This window comes from Lethenteron reissneri, chromosome 10 (assembly GCF_015708825.2).
Source record: "Lethenteron reissneri isolate LAM-NWPU_2019-01 chromosome 10, ASM1570882v1, whole genome shotgun sequence".
Lineage (NCBI taxonomy): Eukaryota > Metazoa > Chordata > Hyperoartia > Petromyzontiformes > Petromyzontidae > Lethenteron > Lethenteron reissneri.
In genome coordinates this window covers 10331774-10352627 of record NC_083788.1, presented here as the reverse complement: position 1 = coordinate 10352627, position 20854 = coordinate 10331774, and the positions used below count along the sequence as shown (strand labels likewise).

The window sequence follows — 20854 nt, the reverse complement described above, 5'->3', positions numbered from 1 at the left end:
AATGTGTTGCTGTCCAAGTTTCACTCTTTGCTTCCACGTCCAGGAGAGTGAACTCCTCGATAGAACGCGACGGGGTTTAACGCCCCGCGAAGTTCCGATTGAGCGCGAGCAGTTGGCCACGTACGGTTGCGAAACAAGTTCCAGGTACATACAATGGCGGAGCCAGGATTTTCAGGTAGGGGGGGCAACCCCTCCAGCAATGAAAAATGATAGAGGAGTTGTTAGTAAGTAAGGACTTGTCCCATGCTTTTTATTCGACGCGTGTGCGGCGATGGCGCAGCCATCGATCGAGGGTCGAATTCGAACCGCGTCGTGTGATCGGCATCGCGCTCGCTGAAGGTGAATGCCTTCAGGGAAGTCGTGCACTGTATACACAACTGCGCACAATTATGTGAGTCACTTAAAACTGCTTTGCCGTTACTTAATGCTAATTATGGACTCAGACTATTGTCCTATCATCTCATAAAATCCCTGGCACGTCATAATATGCTACACAGTGGCAGTGGGGGTCGCAAAATGCCGTTTTATTACTAACTAACTTTACTACCGGGCTTTGCCCGGTACTTGGATCCACCACGCCCGGCAGCCTTTGTCTCCCCAGTGGCGATGTTCACACACACCACAGCAGTTACTCGTTTGATGCTGAGTCGACCTAGGGGAGGCCCAGGACCGGTTAAAATAATCGTCACCGGTGGTGGCCGTGAGCGGGAATCGAACTCGGTTCGCCGGGTTCGTAGCGCAGCGCGCTAACCGCTACACTACAACGCGTTACGCTTCCACATGCGCGGGTCACGTGACAGATTTGACGTCACAGCTCACTTGCCATGCAAAAAATATATGCATTATTGAGCTCCCCCCCCCCCAAAAAAAAACTAAAGTGTATTTTTATAATTTTTGCATTGTGTACAGTCTGGAAAGTACCCACATGGCAAATTTGCAGTTTGTTGCATGTCGGGAAGTACGCTAAACATTTTGAACAGACACACATATTCACAAATTTGCCTTTTATATATATGGAGATAAACCCCAATGATCCGATCAAAATTAGGGATTTCGATGGGGGGGCACGTGCCACCCCCCTCCCCCCCACTGGCTCTGCCAGTGCGTACATACATAAGAAAAAAATAAGAATACTTTTACCCTTACTGGCAATAAAACAGTTGTGTTAAGATGGTCAAACACCAATTAGAAAACTTTTGCAAGGAATCGATTTCGCATTAACCACACGTACTTGTGGTGAACACGGGAACAGAACATGCTCTTTTGATACTGGCAACAAAGGTCCCATATTGTACATAGGGCCGTCCATAAATGACGTCACGCGATTTTGGACGATTTTTTACCCCCCCCCCCCCTCATCACACGGCATCACAAAAAGTCAGACCCCCCTCAAATATGACGTCACAAAGCTCTGCCCCCCCCCCCCCCCCAATGTAGTGCGTATTTAATGTGGCGCTGCACTCTGATGTTGTAGGAGAAAACATTTATTAAAAAGTCTATTTAATTAAGTAGAACGTGTTGTCTATATTTATTAAAAGTTGCGCATTTTGATGTGACGTCACATTTCTCAAACCCCCCCTCGTCACACATCGTCACAAATGTCTGACCCCCCCCCTCCCCCCCAGGTGCGTGACGTCATTTATGGACGGCCCCATACGTACATAGGTACAAAAGCGATGTCGCATTTAATCCGGGGAACCACCGCGCGCACGCGAGTGCTCGGTTGCGCAATTCGACCGCCCTGGAAATCGAGCGATTTAAATCATCGCCCGCGACCACTGCTGCTTTGTCCACATCTCAGCGAGGTGGTTGCGTGGAGCGAGGTAATTCATTAAATGGTGCGTCCAGTATCGTAGCAACACCCCCATGGTCGCACGGTTTGCCAATGTTGCGAGCATTCATCCAGCGATGTACTGACCGTAGCTGGTTGTAATGATGATGATGATAATGAGTAATCAACATCACTCGGCATACCGCTCTGTAACTGTACATTGTGCGTTTATGTTTTAGTTTATGCTGCGCGTGTGGCGTTCGTTACACGTGGCTGAGCACGTAAGCCTTCTCGTATATTTAACGTCACTCTTCCTCCTTCTCTTCCTCTGCCTTGCCGTCAGTCAACCGCGTTTCACCTCGCTTATCGACGCAATCGCGAGAGAGCTGAAACTCTCTGGGGGCCGCTTTCAGTCCAGAAATGCCAACCTTTCTGCCTAGCCGCCCTGTTTAAACAACACCAAACAAAAACCCAAACAAAGACAAATTTTCACCGCGGTCGCGGGTCACGAAAAAAGTGGTGGTGGCGGCAGCCGGAGCCGGTGGGTGGATCGCAGTGTCTCCCTGTACACCGCCGCGTTGTACGAAATCAGCGGCCACCTCGGTTCGATTCCAAGCTGTGGCGAACATCAGCGATGATTTTTGTAACAAAAAAGTTAGTTCAAATCATCCCGATGGTAAATATATATTTGTTATTTAAACAAAAAAAAATTTACGTTCTTAAATGTATATTATTTGGTTCTTTGGGTAAAGTCACGTGGATAGAAAAAAAAAATTAAAGTAAATAAAATAAAAACTACGACGTTTCGATCACAACAAGCGATCGTCTTCAGGAGTAAACAGGATTCTTAAATGTACGCAATTGTTTGTAAGAGCGATGAGTCGAGAAATATCTGTGATCTCCGGTTTGCGTCGCTGTAAAGCGGTGGGGGCTTTGTCCTTCCCCAATCGTGGCCGCTGGCTCCACTGCTCGACAAATGAAGTGAGAATCCGTACCGCACCTCCGGTGAGCACGGCGGGCTACGTCCGGTGCAAAAGAAGTTTCAACGCAACATATATACGTACCGTACCGTACCGGTCCTGGCCTACCCTCCCCTTTCACAAAGCCACACGGACCAGTGCGGTGAAGTATGGTGAACAGGCCCGCCGCACAACATTCATAAAGCGACTGCAGTATGGACAGTGACTTTGGGGAGGGGCAACACGGATAAAAAAAAGACACTCGGATGAAGCCAAATAAACGCGGAACAGGTTACAATAACCTACTTTGTTGTTTACCTGTGTAGGTAATCTGCAGTGGGTTGTATGTGATCCCCAAAGTATATATAATTTTTTTTATCATTGTGCTTGTTGCACCACTGCCAACGCAGAAGCAGCATCAGCAGCATCAGCAGCAGCATCACCAAATAATTTATTCGAGTCACCGACCCTGTACGCGTGAGGAGCAGTTCACATCAGCACCAGCGTGCACGTGAAAGTCCACGACAGAGAGCGTGGCCAATCCACCACCATCATCATCATCTTCAATCATTTTTGTTTTGAAGCTTTCGTGACCGCAGGAATCCATACTCTTTGGTTCTTTCGGTAAAGTCACGTAGGTAGAAAAAAATATATTAGATCACGACGTTTCGATTGCAACAACAAGCGACCGTCTTCAGGTGAGAGAATCAGACTGTTGTGGACGAGGCATTATATTGACCCGATTTGATGGCGAGGGAGGGGGGGTGCCACATACTCGATCAGGTGAGCCTTCTTGTCTCGCAGTCTGTTAAAGATCCAATAGTTGTGTGGAAACCCTCCCCGTAGAGCCTGTTCTCTCACCTGTAGACGGCCGCTTGTTGTTGCGATCGAAACGTCGTGATCTGTCAATTTTTCGACCTACGTGACTTTACCGAAAGAACCAGAGACTATCTTCAATCATAACGAGACACGGTCAATCCGCTTCCTTCAATGAGCACGTGACGCTGCCACGAGCGACCTCTCACGTTCCCTGCGATGGAATGATCCACTCGGCCACACGGGAGAAGAGTCTGTGTGCGCCATGGTTAATCCCCAAACCGGGTTAGCCGGAGGGAGCTGTGTTTCATTGTTTATCTCGTGGATGGTGGTCGTCACGAGGCAGATGCCGACACTGTCAGATATTTGAGCAAACATAGCAACAGTGGGCTTAAAGAATAAAGTCACACATCAGTGCATATTCGTAGCGTCTTTACACTTTGCCCAGGAGAGGCGCACTGAGCCGAGCTGAATGTGTGCTTATGTATTATAGCGTTTGTGTGTGATCCTGACCTTGTTCAACGTGCTGTGTGTCTGGGGAGCGGTAGTGCAACGGTTAGCGCGCTGCGCTACAAACCCGTCGACCCCAGTTTGATTCCCACTCACGGCCAACACCAGTGAAGAATATCTGAACCAGTACTGGGCCTCCCTTAGGTCGACTCAGCCTCAAATGAGTACCTGATGATGATGAAGTGGCTGGGGATGGTCATGTGAACCCATCACTGAGATAAAAATGTTCACGTACAATTCCACGCGTCTAACGGTTTTAAATTCCGGACCGACACATTCACCGTTCCGCACCTAATGGCATAACGATGTGGCTAGACAGATCTTCACGTGAGCAGCCCATGAGGGATTATGGCGGTTTGAGGAGGCTTTCATCCAGCAGTGGAAAGACCCCATGGCTGACAATGACGATGACGAGGCTGAGACCCACCCGGGAGACACGTGAAGATCGGCAGGGCGCGCCGGTGATGGCACGCCGATCTTCTTGGTTCTTTCGGTAAAGTCACGTAGAAGGGAAATAATAAAATAATAAAAATATAACATAATAAAATACAATTCTCACGACGTTTGCGGCCACAACGCAAACGTCGCGAGAATTGTATTTTATTATGTTATATTTTTATTATTTGATTATTTCCCTTCTACGTGACTTTACCGAAAGAACCAAGAAGATGAATCCCTGCAGTCACGAAAGCTTTCAATCGGCACGCCGATCGTACGCGAAGTTTTGAACGCGCGGGGCCCATCGATCACCATGGTTGAAACCACAACAGGCCCACGTCAGAGCGAGCTTTTGAATGCGGAAAGGTGATCCATTACCCGCCGCACCCCCGCCGCCCAGGTACTTTCAAGGCGGTTTCGACTCCGCAGTCGCCGCTCAGCAGACGCTCCCAGTGCCGTGAACCGCAATGCCGAGATACGGGGATTCGAGTGAGGAAATAGTGAGTGGAGTGACTGACGTGCGGTCAGATAAGCTTTCACCTGAGATGTTTCTACACTGCCACCACCCTTGTTCATACGCGGACTGCATGTGTTTATTCTTTTGTGTGGGGTGTGTTTGTGTAGGCGTGTGTTTATGTTGACTCTTGGGAGGGTGGTGGAGGGTGGAGGCTTAATGGTTAGTGTGGTGGCCCATGTTCCACTCCCGCTCAGAGCCAACATCGGTGACGAAAAATCTGAATCGGTCCTGGGCCTCCCCCTAAGTCGACTCAGCCTCAAATGAGTACCTGGTGCGGTGTGCAATCAAATAAGCGTTGGGGAGACGTAGGGAGCTGGACTGTGGTGCTGGCCACCCACCGCCGCGTCTGCCATGCCGACCTTAATAGGTGCTCGCTAACAGCAATAGCCCCAACGGTCTGTTCAAGGCCATACTGGGCATCTTTGTCTTTGTATGTGTGTCTTCCTCGGCATTTTTTGCGTCTGTATTTGCGTGCGCACGTGTGTGTGTGCATGTGTGGGGAGCGGTCGTGTAGCGGTTAGCGCGCTGCGCTACGAACCTGGCGACCCGTGTTCGATTCCTGCTCACGGCCAACACCACCAGTGACGATTATCTGAACCGGTCCCGGGCCTCCCCTAGGTCGACTCAGCCTCAAATTAGTACCCGGTGCGGTCGGGCCAGGTGCTGGCCACCCACCCCCTCGTGTACCGTTCTGGCCTTCATAGGTGCTCGCTAACAGCACTTTCCCCTACAGTCTTTTAAGGCTATACGGGGGATCTTTGTCTTTTTTTCTGTATTTGCGTGTGGTTATTATTTCCTCGTGTGCCACCTGCCTGCCCGTTGTTCCCGTGACCGCGTCCTTCACAGTGACGAAGGCCGAGCCGGTTCGAGCCCTGACACCGCGTCGCGGACCCTGACACTCCGTCGCTCGGTGCCGTTTGACGCAGGCGCTGCTATGTTTCAAATTTAATCGTATTGTTTTATGACATGTTTTTTTAATTGAAGCAATGCGCTGGCCCATTACGTCGCGTTGTGATGCACATACACACCGCCAATGGAAACTGAACCGGTTATAAAAAAAATATCAGGGGGATAGAGAGATGGTAAATGAACATCGGCTGCTGCCCCAACCCAGACGAGTCCCCACTGAAAGGGGTAATGGTCGTTTCTTTTTTATATAAAGTAAGGCAATATTATTTATTTATTATTTTTTACCTACGTGACTTTACCGAAAAAACCTAAGAGTATGAATCCTTGCCGTCACGAAAGCTTCAAATCTAGAATTAAGGCAAGGGGGGTATAACGGAAACGCATCCGAAATAAATAAAATAAAATGAGGCGACATGGGCGAGCGTGTTTACCTTCCATCCCTCCGAGTCCGATTCCCGTCTGATCTGGAGGGGCTCTACCCCCTCATCCCCTCGGTTCCCGTCTCCCGACCCTCCATCCGCCGAGCTTATTTCAGACGCTCCATAGAAGGGGACCATCTGGAGCCGGCGCTCTTTAACGTACTCCTCGTGCACGGTTGATCAAGGCCCGCGGAGTTAAGCGCTCCGCCTACTGCCTGATGACGAACCCCAACGTACCATGGGTGACCCTCAGATCCCACGAGGTCATCCTCCGCGTGGCCTTCCAACCAAGCACTACGCTCACACTGAAAAGTCCTCCATCGAAATCCTAAGTTGGCGGGGGGCCGGGGGGGGGCCTTGGCTGTAACGTTTAGCATTAACACCAGCGTTGACGAAAGCCAGCTTGACTCTGCTGATGAGACATTGAGTGTTCAAACCGGTCCCAGAAATGTGCTCGTATTTCCATGTATTTTGAACTTCTATGTAGCCAACCGTGCTAATCGAATAATTTCTGTTGAATTGATGCTCTCTCAGAAGCCCATGGGGGGCCCAATGGGTGGTGTAAAAATACTTTAACGTTTTTCTTTTTTACGCGGAGAGACGGAGATGTGAAGGAGATGAAATGTCTGATTATTTTGTGATTTATCTCCTCCGCAACCACGCTGATGATTATTCAAGAAAAAGGGCTCTATTCTAGTGCCGACTCTCTGACATTCGCCTATTGTGATCACTCAGCCTCGGCCTGTTAAGCATAGGGGTCTTATTTAACGTTTTTAGTGCTCTTCGTTTTTTTCCATTAATTTGGCTGTACGTCTTTATTTGTGCTTGTGATGATCTTTGCATATGAAAAATACGAATAAAGCGTCAAATGCATTGCTACATATAGAAGACTGCGGAACTTGGGCAATTGTTGACCTTTCCTTGGCGATTGTGAGATTCAATTTGCATGAACGACAATGACGCTGCTATACGTGAAGCTAAATATTACGCACTAAACTGTTTTATTTACCAGGTAAAGCCCACTGAGGTATTATTTACGTCTCCGAGGCAAGCTGGCCACGCATCATAGCTCGTCGCAGCAGTGTCTGGTATCATCGGCACATGTGGAAATTGATAGTAGCAGCCAAAGTATCTAAAACGCAAGTTACTTCTAAACTAGTTTGTTAGCCCATCCTAGGACGGAAGCTGGTATATTAAAGATATAAAATAACGTTTTATTGTGTGATTGACATGTAGTACATAAATAAATATGTATTAACTTATTAAATGAATTTCGATGTAAAGCTTTCGTGACTGCAGGGATTCATCTTCTTGGTTCTTTCGGTAAAGTCACGTAGAAGGGAAATAATAAAATAATAAAAAAACATAATAAAATCATTCTCACGACGTTTCGGCCACAACGCAAGTATCCGTCCTGAGGTGGAGAACAGGTCTGTCGAGAAGACATGTTTTATTATTATTTTATTATTATTTCAATTCTACGTGACTTTACCGAAAGAACCAAGAAGATTATTAAATGAAATTAAGGACTTTGGAAGAGTTCTCGGTATACGATATTTTGTGTGAATCTCCTATCACTGTTCAAAAGGTTTCCCTGCAGTTGGCCATCCTTGATGAACACTTTGATCCGCTGAGGATATTTAGATCTAGACAAAGCCACGTACAACTGGCCATGGGAAAAATACGGGTCCATTGATATAAATACCCACATTTTCAAAAGTCTGACCCTGCGACTTGTTGATCGTCATCGCATACGCGGGAATTATGGGAAATTGTCGTTGTCTCAGTACGAAAGGAAGAGTGACGTCACTTGGGGCCAGGTGGATTTACGAGATGAAGACGATTTCGCCTCGGTCGCAAAGCAAACAATCTCTGTGGCTGTATAATTTGAAAAAACCAGCAGCTTCACTTTAGCACAGTTTTAAAATCACCTGAAGCAGTTAACTGACAAACTTATCTTCACCGATGGACGCTTGATAGCGAAGAGTGATTGCTGATACTGTCTGAAGTAACTTAGCAAATAACGAAGACCAATAAATTGATCAGAGTATAATTTTATCTCGTCTAAATATAATGGTTAGAGAATATTGAAAAAAATAATGTCATCAAACACTTCACTGCATTTCACTGTAGCACCGTATTCATGGCAGTGAATGTTGCACAAAAGGAAGTCATAAAACACGTCACAGTATTTGACCCCAGCACTGCATGAATGGCAGTGGTTGTGGCACGCAACAAAGTAATAAAACACCTGACGTCATATGTCACAGTAGCACTGTCTTTAACGGACGTTCAATGACTTGCAATTCACGACTCTGATAACTTACTTATCTTCCGCTTTGGCTCGCTGGGGTTGAAAACAATTGCGATTCGATACAATGTCTGCAAAGTAGCAGAGAGATGTTTATTGTAGCATCGTTTGGAAGCGTAAAGTCGACTTACCCTTTGTTGGACGTGGCGAAGAGATTAATAAAGGCACCAGATGCACTGAGATGCGGCGTAGAATTATTTATTGCCTTCACTTTCTATAAAGATACGTGAAATCGAAAGCGAATTTGCGTAAAAAAATATCATAGCCGCTTGACCTTCTTCTGCGTTAGTCAAAAAATCCAGGCGCACGTGAATAATAATGAGAGGGGGGGGGGGGCATGTGGAGTGACGTCACACGCGGGACACACACACACACACAGCCTTTTTTAGCTCGTTATATTCGTTGCTGCGTTGATTTCTTAATTAGCTTTACTTTCCATGTAGAAATGTCAAAATGAAAGCTAATTTGCTTAAACAAATTTTCGTTTCCGCTCCATCTTCTTCATGCGGAGTGACGTCATCCGTTCATGATTATTAATGACGGGGTGGGGGTCCATGTAGAGGACCCAACCAGTTCATGATAATTATTAATGAGGGGGGCTGGTCGATGGGGAGTGAGCGTCACGCGCGTTACACACAGACATTCTTGGCTCATTATATTAGTAAATGTGGAGGGGGGGAAAAACCGGAGGAACCTGGAAAATAAATCCACGCGACCACCACAGGCAGAGAAAGAACACGCAGACTGAATATACAACAACAGGCATCGTCAGGGTCCGTGATCGAACCCATGCGCTCCTTCTTACCAGGCGATGGAGATAATGTCTTCTCGCCACCGCGGCACCCTACGACTAAGGAATCGACTGATTAACGCGCACTTCCCTCCGCAGGGCGCACCCGGTGATCCGCGAGCCGGACAACGGCTCGGAAGACGGGCGTCATTACGAGTCGCTGCCCATGTCCTCGCTCAGAGATGGTCTCTGCACGCCTCAAATGCACGCCCACGCACACCCACGTCTCACCACGCACACCCACGTCCCACCACGTCCCACCACGCACACTCACGCCCCACCACGCACACCACGCACACTCACGCCCCACCACGCACACCCATGGCCCACCACGCCCCCCCACGCCCCCCCACGTCCCACCACCCACACCCACGTCCCACCACGCACACCCACGTCCCCCCACGCACACCCACAGCCAACCACGCACACTCACGCCCCACCACGCACACCACGCACACCCACAGCCAACCACGCACACTCACGCCCCACCACGCACACCCACGGCCCACCATGCCCCCCCACGCCCCCCCACGTCCCACCACCCACACCCACGTCCCCCCACGCACACCCACGCCACACCACCCACGCCACACCACCCACACACACGCCACACCACCCACACACACGCCCCACCACACACACCCACGCCCACACCCCCCCATGCACACCCACGTCCCACCACACACACCCACGCCCCACCACACACACCCACGTCCCACCACACACACCCACGTCCCACCACACACACCCACGCCCCACCACACACAGCCACGCCCACACCCCCCCACGCACACCCACGTCCCACCACACACACCCACGCCCCACCACACACACCCACGTCCCACCACACACACCCACGTCCCACCACACATACCCACGTCCCACCACACACACCCACGCCCCACCACACACAGCCACGCCCACACCCCCCCACGCACACCCACGTCCCACCACACACACCCACGTCCCACCACACATACCCACGTCCCACCACACACACCCACGCCCCACCACACACAGCCACGCCCACGCCCCCCCACGCACACCCACGTCCCACCACACACACCCACGCCCCACCACACACACCCACGTCCCACCACACACACCCACGTCCCACCACACATACCCACGTCCCACCACACACACCCACGCCCCACCACACACAGCCACGCCCACACCCCCCCCACGCACACCCACGTCCCACCACACACACCCACGTCCCACCACACATACTCACGTCCCACCACACACACCCACGTCCCACCACACATACCCACGTCCCACCACACACACCCACGCCCCACCACACACAGCCACGCCCACACCCCCCCACGCACACCCACGCCCCACCACACACACCCACGTCCCACCACCCACACCCACGCCACACCACACATACCCACGTCCCACCACACACACCCACGCCCCACCACACACACCCACGCCCCACCACACACAGCCACGCCCACACCCCCCCACGCACACCCACGCCCCACCACACACAGCCACGCCACACCACCCACACACACGCCCCACCACACACACCCACGCCCACACCCCCCCACGCACACCCACGTCCCACCACCCACACCCACGCCACACCACCCACACACACGCCCCACCACACACACCCACGCCCACTCCCCCCCACGCACACCCACGCCCCACCACACCCACTCTTGCCCCACCACGCGGCTTCCCGCACGTGCCCCCCCCCCTCTAGTTTGTTTGAAACGTCCACTAATGTGATTCGTAAGCACAAAACATTGTTCGTCGAAAAAAAATGAATGTTTTGCTCGGTACACATATAATAAAATCGAAAAATGAAATCCGTGCATCGCCTACTTGCAGTGGGCCCACACTATTCAGATTATAGCACAAACACAAACTTTACTGCGAGCTGTTTACAGGCCGTGCCTCTACCTCTTTATTAACTCGTAAAACTTCACTGAAGCAGTCGCTTAAGATCCCCAGCAAAACGCGCGGCAGCACAAACGATCCCCCTCCCCCCTCATGAACTTTAATTGTCTTTTTGTTCGTGCAGTGAAAACAGGATTTGAAGCCGCCCCTCAGATGGCTCCTACCCAGCATGCACTGGGCCTGGGGGCCTCGGGTCCCGTGGACGACTCTGCCATCCCCAGCGAGATCATGCTCAACCTGCCCAGCCGCACCGTTGGTGCGTGTCGCCCGCACCATGGCCACGGGGTGGGGGAGGGAGGCGAGGGCGTGTGGGGGGGAGGGGGGCAGCACGGTTCTCTTGCCTCTTTTCCACTGCACGAACCGAGCCGTGCCAGGGCCGTGCTGAGCTATCGCAGCATCGCCCAAGCGGGCATCAGTTTGTTTTTCCACTAAGAAGCCGCACCTCAGATTAGAACGGTTGGCTACGTACGGTGCGAAAAAAGTTCAACATGCATACGTACATACACACGAGCCGTGCCGCTGACGTCAGGCGTGGCGGTACAAGTCTGAGACGTGCGCAGGTGACGCGGTCACGCGGTTCACCACGGTTCACCGCGGTAGTGCGCCGACTGACGTTGCACGCGATCAACGCCATCATTAGCTACGGCCCTGGCCCTGCTTGGCCCCGAGCCAGATTCAGGTGTCTTGCGAAGCCAGCGTAGCATGGTTTGGTTCTGGCCCGGCACGGCAAAGAGTGGAAAACAACCCGTACGGCAAGGGCCTAGCGCTTGCTCAGCTCGGATGAGGCCAGTGGAAAATGGATATTGGTTCCTCCGGGAAACCTACTCTTAGGTTTTTTTCGGTAAAGTCACGTAGGTAAAAAATAAAATTAAAAGTTAATAAAAGTAATAATGGAAATAAAACAATAAATCACGACGTTTCGGAGGCAACACAAGTCTCCGTCATCAGGTGTGACGGTCCCACCTGATGACGGAGACTTGTGTGTGACTTTACCGAAAAAAACCTAAGAGTATGAATCCTTGCAGTCACGAAAGCTTCAAATCTAGAATTAATATCCTCCGGGAAACGTTTTTTTGTTCAGGGGTACATCAGAGTGCGTTTGCCCAACTAACATTAACGCTCTTGTTTGCCCCACGACTGACTTGACGGTTGTCATGTGTTGTCATGGCAACGCAGGCCGCAAGTCGGGCAAGATGCTGGGGTCGATACGGCGGCGCAACACTTCCATCCGCAGGACCAGCTCCATCGCCACGTCGACCAGCACGCCCGACGATGGTGAGCGGGGAACAAAAAAAGCGAACTTCGCTAATTGTGGTCGGGTGTCCGTTGGGCTACGGCTGGCCCCTCGTCAGCAGCATCGTTATGGTTTGGGTCGCGACATCGATTCACCAACTAATATCGGTTCTGGACGCTCACGACAATGAAGGAATTGATAACTTGAGTAATCGGAGAGGCCGATTCTAGACCTAAATTGTCTCTGTGTGGTCTCGGACTGTTGTTGTTGTTTTGGCAGTCACAACAAGCTTCCTTTTGTTATTGACGAATCTGCAGGAATTTACGTACTCATGCAATTTGTACTTCCATGTTTTATACGTGTAAAAAATATTCGTGACTTAACTTTTCTCCGTCTTACTCTTGTATCCTTTATTGCACTTTTTTTTAAAATTTATTTAACTTACCACTCCTTACTGGGCACCTGTGAAAGAGAGCTTCGCGGCTTCATCAGATTCCTCCCCCAGGATGAATCACGCGTCTGTATGCACGTTGAACTTCTTTCGCACCGTACATAGCCAACCGTGCTAATCGGAGGTGCGGGCAAGGATGAGGCCGGAGCGCGCGTCGGCCCTGCGCATGAGCCGCCCCGCGGCCCGCCTCTCCTCCACGTGGCCCGCGCTCACCTTCTCTCCCCCCGTCCCCGCCCCCCCCACACCACCCCCCTCACTAGAGACGGAGTTGCTGCTGCAGGAGCTGGTGGCTCTGTCCGCGGGCGACCGCCAGCGCACGCTGCGCGAGATGCTCACGCCGCTCGCCGAGAAGCGGTCGCTGCAGTCGCGCGCCGCCCGCGCCGACCAAGACCCCCGGCGCACGCGCCGAGCCGCCGGCGCCGGCTGCTGCACCTCGTGCCTCCTCACCATCAAAATCGTGCGTGCGCAGACACACGCACGCACGCACGCACACACACGCACGCACGCACGTGGCAGAGCGCGGGTTCGATCCGGGACCCTGACGATGCCTGTTGCATCTTCGTGTTCTTTTTCTCTGTCTCTCCCCCCGTGACGGTCGCGTGGATTTCTCTCGGGTTCCTTCTCTGGTTTTGCCACTCACCCAGCCAGTCCCCCCCTTCTCCACGTTTAGAATCACCGCGCGTTGAATAATAATTATAATCGCATTTACATAGCGCCTTTCATCAAGGATCCTACAATGCCGTATGGGACACAGCAGCAGCAGACACTCACCATAAAAGTATAATTCCATTTTAAGAATCTATTTACTTAACAAAAGTTTAAGCAGTGGAAGCGTATAAATAGGTTTTAAGACGCATTAAAAACATTTTCAACAGACTCGTAGATCCTGATATCTCGTGGGAGAGCGTTCCATAGCCTGGGGCCCAACGGTGAAAAATCTCGGTCACCCACAGACCGAAGACCTCCACCTGAGAATTCAGAAGAACAACGGCATCCCCACATCTTCGGGACCTTGAGCGGACACAAGGGTGCAGCATGTCAGCGATGTAGGCTGGGGCGAGACGGTTCACCGCTTTGTAAGTCAACAATAGGAGGCCAACACGGGCGTAATATGATATGAAGAATGTGTTCAGGTTAACACCCTAGCAGCCACATTCTGAACATGCTGCAAAGTATTTGATTATTCGGCTGTACACACTCTCCGCCACACCCCGGGCGTGCCGGCACATCTCCCCGCGTCGCCGCTTTGCCCCCCACCCCCCACCGCCCCCCAAACCGTGACCACCAAGTTTCTGTGCCGGCCACACCGTGAATGTAACCGTAACCTCGGGCATAACCCTTAACCTTGACCTGTGAACTTATCTAGATTTGAAGCTTTCGTGACTGCAAGGATTCATACTCTTAGGCTTTTTCGGTAAAGTCACGTGGGTAAAAAATAAAATAGAAATAAAATAATAAATCACGACAACCACAGCAAGAAACAAATGCTGAAGCCACTTGCTGTGGTTGTCCCACCTGATGACGGACGCTTGTGTTGCGCCCGAAACGTCGTGATTTTTTATTTTATTTCCATTTTTATTTTTTACCTACGTGACTTTACCGAAAAAGCCTAAGAGCATGTTAACTTATCCCCAACCCCTTAACTTAGCGCTAACCCTGTGTGCACGCGTCTGTGCGTCGCTGTGAATGCTAATACGAACCCTGTGAAACCGAGTTCGATACCCACTCACAGCCCCCTCAACACCGGTGGCGATTACCTGAACCGGTTCTGGGGCTCCCCTGCATCGACTCGGTCTTAAATGAGTACCCGGCGCGGTGTGTAGTAAACATCTACACACGAGTCGGAGGGGGGGGGGTGGATGGGTGGCCGGTAACACCACGCCCGGCCGACCGCCTTTGTCTCTCCAGTGTGTAGTAAACATCTACACACTGTTCTTAGGTTTTTTCGGTAAAATCACGTAGGTAAAATGTTTTAATTTAAATTAATAAAAGTTAAATAAAATTCAAATTAACGACGTTTCGGAGGCAACACAAGCTTCCGTCTTCCACCTGAAGACGGAAGCTTGTGTTGCCTCCGAAACATCGTGATTTTTTAAAATTTTATTTTACTATTATTAATTTTAATTTTTTACCTACGTGACTTTACCGAAAAAACCTAAGAATATGAATCCTTGCAGTCACGAAAGCTTCAAATCTAGAATAGACACATTGGAGAGACAAAGGCGGTCGGCCGGGCGTGGTGCTGCCGGCAACCCACCCCCGACTCATGTGCTGTGCCGGCCTTTATAGGTGCCACTTAGCAAAGAAGCGCTTGCCTCCAACAGTCAGTTAAAGGCTACACGGCGTTGGGCGGGGGGATCTCTGTCTTTGTTTTTGCGCAGACTCTGAGGAGGTGCCGGGACTCTCTGCGCGCCGCGGGAGAGTGGCTCTCGCCGTGGCGCTCGGCGCTCAAGTCGGTGGGCAGCCGTTTCGGCACGGGCGTGCTCTCCTACTTCCTGTTCCTGCGCTGGCTGCTGTGGTTCGACCTGCTCGCCGTGCTGCTCACCGTGGGCTTCATGCTCATCCCGCAGTCGCTCGAGGTCACCGGCTCCAACGGCACCGCCGGGACGCCGTTCCGCGGCCTCGAGATCCTCACCGGCGCCGTGAGTGCCGCCGTCGCCGTGGCAACGGCAGTGTTTTAAGAAGAAGCAGCAGCAGCATTAGCATGAGTGGCATCATCGGCGTCGTCGTCGTCGTTGTTATAATCATCTTAAACATCATTGTTATCGCAATCATCGTCGTCGTCACCATCCTCATTATTATCAGTGGCAGCATTAGCATCGTTATCTAGAACAGCAGCAGAAGGATCATCATCATCATCAGTCTGATACATAGACAAACGCAAAGGTGTGCCACTCACAAGCAGCAGAAAGGCACGACTCCCATCATGCCTTGCGTTGCCACGTGACAATATCTTTGCACATGCGGTTTTCTTGGCCTTATGGACACATTTGTTTTTGGTCTGCACGCAATTTTCCAGTACAGATGGGGCTTTTCAACATTTATAGACAGCGTTAGATGTGTATTGCTGCTACAGTTGTCGACACTGCTGCTGATACCGCTGCTGCTGTTCCTGCTGCTGTTACTACTACTTCTGCTACTGCTGCTGTTGCTGCTGCTACTACTACTTCTGCTATAACTGCTGCTACTACTACTGCCGCTACTGCTGCTGCTCCTACTGCTGCCGCTACTGCCACTCCTGCCGCCGCTACTACTGCTGCCACTGCTGCTGCCGCTGTTGCCGCCGTGGTGTGCGCGCGTTGACTGACAGGGCGCCTTCTCGGACTCGCTGCTCTATTACGGCTACTACTCGAACTCGACGCTGCTGCGTGACGGGAGGGACTCGCCCTACAACATGCAGTTCTCTTACTTCTTCACTACGGCCGCCTACATCATCGCCTGCGCCGCGGGGCTGCTCTACAGGTTGCGCCCGCCCCCTCCCCCCCGGCGCCTGTGTGTGTGTGGTGGGGGGGGGAGCGGCAGAGGTCGCAAACGGGTTTTGATTCCTTACCCGTACCCGTACCTGGCCGCACCAGGGTCGCAAATGGGTACCCGTTCCCTACCCGTACCAGTACCCTACCCGAAATGAGTGACAAACGGTTACTCACCAGTGACTCACGGCCTACCCGTAAACGTACCCGGCCGCACCAGGGTCGCAAACGGGTACCCGTACCCGTACCCGGCCGGGTACGGGTAGCCAGGTATCGGGTAGGGTACGGGTATCGGGTACCCGGTTGCGACCTCTGGGGAGCGGTGATGTAGCGCTACGCCGTGGTACGAACCCGGCGACCCGGGTTCGATTCCCGCTCACGAACAACACCGGTGACGATTATCTGAACCGGTCCCGGGCCTCCCCTAGGTCGACTCAGCCTGAAATGAGTACCTGGTGCGGTGTGTAAACATTGCCACTAGGTAGACAAAGGCGGTCGGGCGTGGTGCTGGCCACCCACCCCCTCGTGTGCCGTACCGGCCTTTATAGGTGCTCGCTAACAACACTTGCCCTTACAGTTTGTTCAGGCTATTCGGGGGATCTTTTTGCGTGGTAGGAGGGGGGGGTCGATGCTAAAACACAGCAAGGTGGCGATGTCACCGCCACTTAGTGGCGAATGGCGGCTGTTGTTGTTCTTGTGCGTGTGTGTGGAGAGCGGTAGTGTAGCGGTTTGTGCGCTGCGCTACGAACCCAGCGACCCGGGTTCGATTCCCGTTCACGGCCAACACCAGTGACGATTATCTGAATCGGTCCTGGGCCTCCCCTAGGTAGACTCAGCCTCAAATGAGTACCTGGTGCAGTGTGCGGTCGGGTGTGGTGCTGGCCAGCCACCCTCTCGTGTGCCGTGCCGGCCTTCACAGGTGCTACTCGTGAACAGCACTTGCCCCAACAGTCTGTTACAGGCTACACGGGGGAGCTTTGTCTTTTTGTCGGCTGGTGCGTCACTCAGCGTGCCACGTTGATGACGACGCGGTGTGCCGCTCGCTGCCCCCCCCCCCCCCCCCCCCCCCCCCCAGCATGGGGAGCTCTTTCAGCCAGAACTACGTGGTGCCGGGCCAGGGCACGGACTACAGCAAAGCGTTCTGCTCCTGGGACTTCCGGCTCACGAACGAGAAGGCCGTGACCCTCAAACAGCGCAACCTCAGCATGCAGCTCAAGGTGGGGTGGGGGGCGGGGGGGCGGGAGGCACATCCATTTAAATAAGGGGGGTCGCCACCCAATGATGGGAGCAATCGTGCGGTGTAAGAATCTAAATTTTGCTGAACGTGCAGCCGTGTGTACGGTGGTCATGATTGGTAGCAGGGGGTCACATGGGGGAGTAACAGAGGGTCACTCGGGGGGTCATGACTAGGTGGTCACAACACGGGGGTCACGGTGGGAGGTCACGATGGGAGGTCACTGGTGGGAGGTCACGGTGGAAGGTCACAATGGGAGGTCACGGTGGGAGGTCACGATGGGAGATCACGGTGGGAGGTCACGGTGGGAGGTCACGGTGGGAGGTCACGATGGGAGGTCACAACGATGTGGGGGTCGTGCGCCCTCCATTGCAGGAGCTGCTGGCGGAGCTGCGCGCCGACGACGAGGCGCTGTCGTTGCCGCAGCGCCTGCGGAAGCTGCTGGTGCACTTGGGCGTGTGGCTCGCCACCACCGCCGCCTCCGCGGGCTCCTGCGCCGGCATCTACTTCCTGTCCAAAAATACTAAGGTGGCGCCGCACGCACACACGCACACACGCACACACACTCACGCACGCGCACACTCTCGCACACTCACACACACTCACGCACGCACACACACACGCACGCACGCACACACACAATCACGCACGTGCGCACACACTCACGCACGCACACACACACTCACGTACACGCACGTGCACACACGTGCACGCATGCACATGTACGTGCGCACACCACATGCGCGCACGCACATGTGCACGCAAATATAAAGATCCCCCGTGTTGCCTTAACAGACTGTTGGGGCAAGTGCTGTTAGAGTCCGGCCGCATTTGTCTCCCCAGTGGCAATCTTTACACACTGCATCAAGTACTCATTTGAGGCTGAGTCGACCTAGGGGATGCCCAAGACCGGTTCAGATAATCGTCACTGGTGTTGGCGCATAGCGGTACAAACGAGCCGTGGGCCATATCCCAATGTCCACACGTCTCCACATCCCCTTGTATTCACGTTAGTGGATTTCTCCGTTTCTCTACATCCCCCCCCCGCGTCCCTGTGTCTCAGTGCCCCCGTGTCTCTCCGCATATCAATGCCCCTGTTTGTCCCCGTGTCCCCCGCAGCACAATCAGGACGGCAACCTGGCGGACGAGGCGGCCCTGCTGCTCCTGCCGTTTGTCGTGTGCCTCCTCAACCTGGTGCTGCCGCTGCTCTACTCGCTGCTCGGCCTCGTGGAGGTCTACCGCCACCCGCGACACCGGATCTTCGCCAACATCCTCCGGTCCGCACCGCCGACCCCTACTCGCCCTCCGACCTCCTGACCTGTCTCACTGACCCCTACTCGCTCTCCGACCTCCTGACCTGTCTCACCAACCCTTACTCGCCCTCCGACCTCTTGACCTGTCTCACGAACTCCGACTCACACTCCGACCTCCTGACCTGTCTCACCGACCCCAACTCGCCCTCCGACTTCCTGACCTGTCTCACCGACCCCGACTCGCTCTCCGACCTTCTGACCTGTCTCACCGACCCCGAATCGCCCTCCAACCTCCTGACCTGTCTCACCGACCCCGAATCGCCCTCCGACCTCCTGACCTGTCTCACCAACCCCGAATCGCCCTCCGACCTCCTGACCTGTCTCACCGACCCCGAATCACCCTCCGACCTCCTGACCTGTCTCACCGGCCCCTACTCGGCCTCTGACCTCCTGACCTGTCTCACCGGCCCCTACTCGGCCTCTGACCTCCTGACCTGTCTCACCGGCCCCTACTCGGCCTCTGACCTCCTGACCTATCTCACCGACCCCGACTTGCCCTCCAACCTCCTAATCTGTCTCACCGACCCTGACTCACTCTCCGACCTCCTGACCTGTCTCACCGACCCCGACTCACCCTCCGACCTCCTGACCTGTCTCACCGACCCCCACTCGCCCTCTGTGACCCTCTTACCCATCCCAGTGTCCGACTGTTCTACAAGGGGAAGGAGGGAGGGAGATTCGAGCCGTGTGTGTGTCCACGTTGCTATGTGTGTGTGTGTCCACGTTGCTATGTGTGTGTGTGTCCACGTTGCTATGTGTGTGTGTGTGTGCACGTTGCTATATGTGTGTTTGCGCATTGCTATGTGTGTGTGTAAGTGCGCTTTGATACGTGTGTGTACGTTGCTACTTGTGTACGTGTGTACATAGCTATGTGTGTGTACGTCCACGTTGCTATTTGTGAGAGTGTGTGTGTGCACGTTGGCGTGTGTGCACTTGGCCGTTCCTGTGTGTGTTTAGATGCATGGGTGAGTATGTGTGTATGTATGTATGTTGAACGTCTTTCGCACAGTACGTAAGCTAACCATTGAGAATAGGTTTTTCCCCTTTTATCTGGCAAAAAAAACAGGTGTTAAGTTGTTAAAACACCAAGGAATCATGTCTGCATTAACCACAATGCTTGTGGTCAGGATGCAAACAAAAAACATACTCTGATAATATATATTGGTCCACACCAGAGACAGCTTTCTTTTGAGCCTCGTCTCAAACGGTGTTAGACCAGAGGACACCAAAAGGCGTACGAAGCTAACCATTGCTAAGCGGAGGTGCGGGGTCCTAATCGGAGGTTCGGAGTGGTGGTGCAGCTGTTCGCGCACTGCCCTACGAACCTGGCGACCTCAGTTTGCTTCCTGGCCAGTCGGACAATCAGCGGCGGGCGACCTCCCAACCTGTGCTGGGTCGACTCATCCTCAGACGAGTAACCAATCACGGTGTCCATGCACGTCGCATCGGCACTGGGGGAGACACAGGCGGTGTTTTACAGGCGATGACCCCACCGCCCTCTTCGCACGCCACGGTGGCGGCGACGGTGGCGGCCCGTGACGGGGACTCGCCGACGACACCTGTCCCATTCAAATCAGAATCTTTCTTTAGATCGGAGGAATCTGATGAGCTATGAAGCTTATACTCTTAGGTTTTTTTCGGTAAAGTCATGTAGGGAAATAAATAAATAATAAAATATTGTAAATATTAATAGAACTAAAATAATAAATCATGACGTTTCGGGAACGTCGTGATTTATTATTTTATTTCTATTATTATTTCTATGATTGTTTTTACCTACGTGACTTTACCG

The 20854-nt window shown here is 52.7% G+C and overlaps 1 protein-coding gene across 4 annotated transcripts in view; it reads left to right on the top strand.

The window, feature by feature from the left end:
• The window catches only part of LOC133340570 (transmembrane channel-like protein 5), a 58165-nt gene that overhangs the window by 26243 nt on the left and 11068 nt on the right, over positions 1-20854 (top strand). For all 4 annotated transcript variants that reach the window (XM_061548899.1, XM_061548898.1, XM_061548897.1 and 1 more), the window contains 9 exons: positions 9540-9625; positions 11485-11616; positions 12537-12635; positions 13306-13502; positions 15427-15687; positions 16356-16507; positions 17591-17732; positions 18125-18277; positions 18869-19026. In XM_061548899.1, coding sequence (XP_061404883.1) covers positions 9540-9625; positions 11485-11616; positions 12537-12635; positions 13306-13502; positions 15427-15687; positions 16356-16507; positions 17591-17732; positions 18125-18277; positions 18869-19026 — 1380 coding nt within the window. The remainder of the gene's footprint in view (positions 1-9539; positions 9626-11484; positions 11617-12536; positions 12636-13305; positions 13503-15426; positions 15688-16355; positions 16508-17590; positions 17733-18124; positions 18278-18868; positions 19027-20854) is intronic.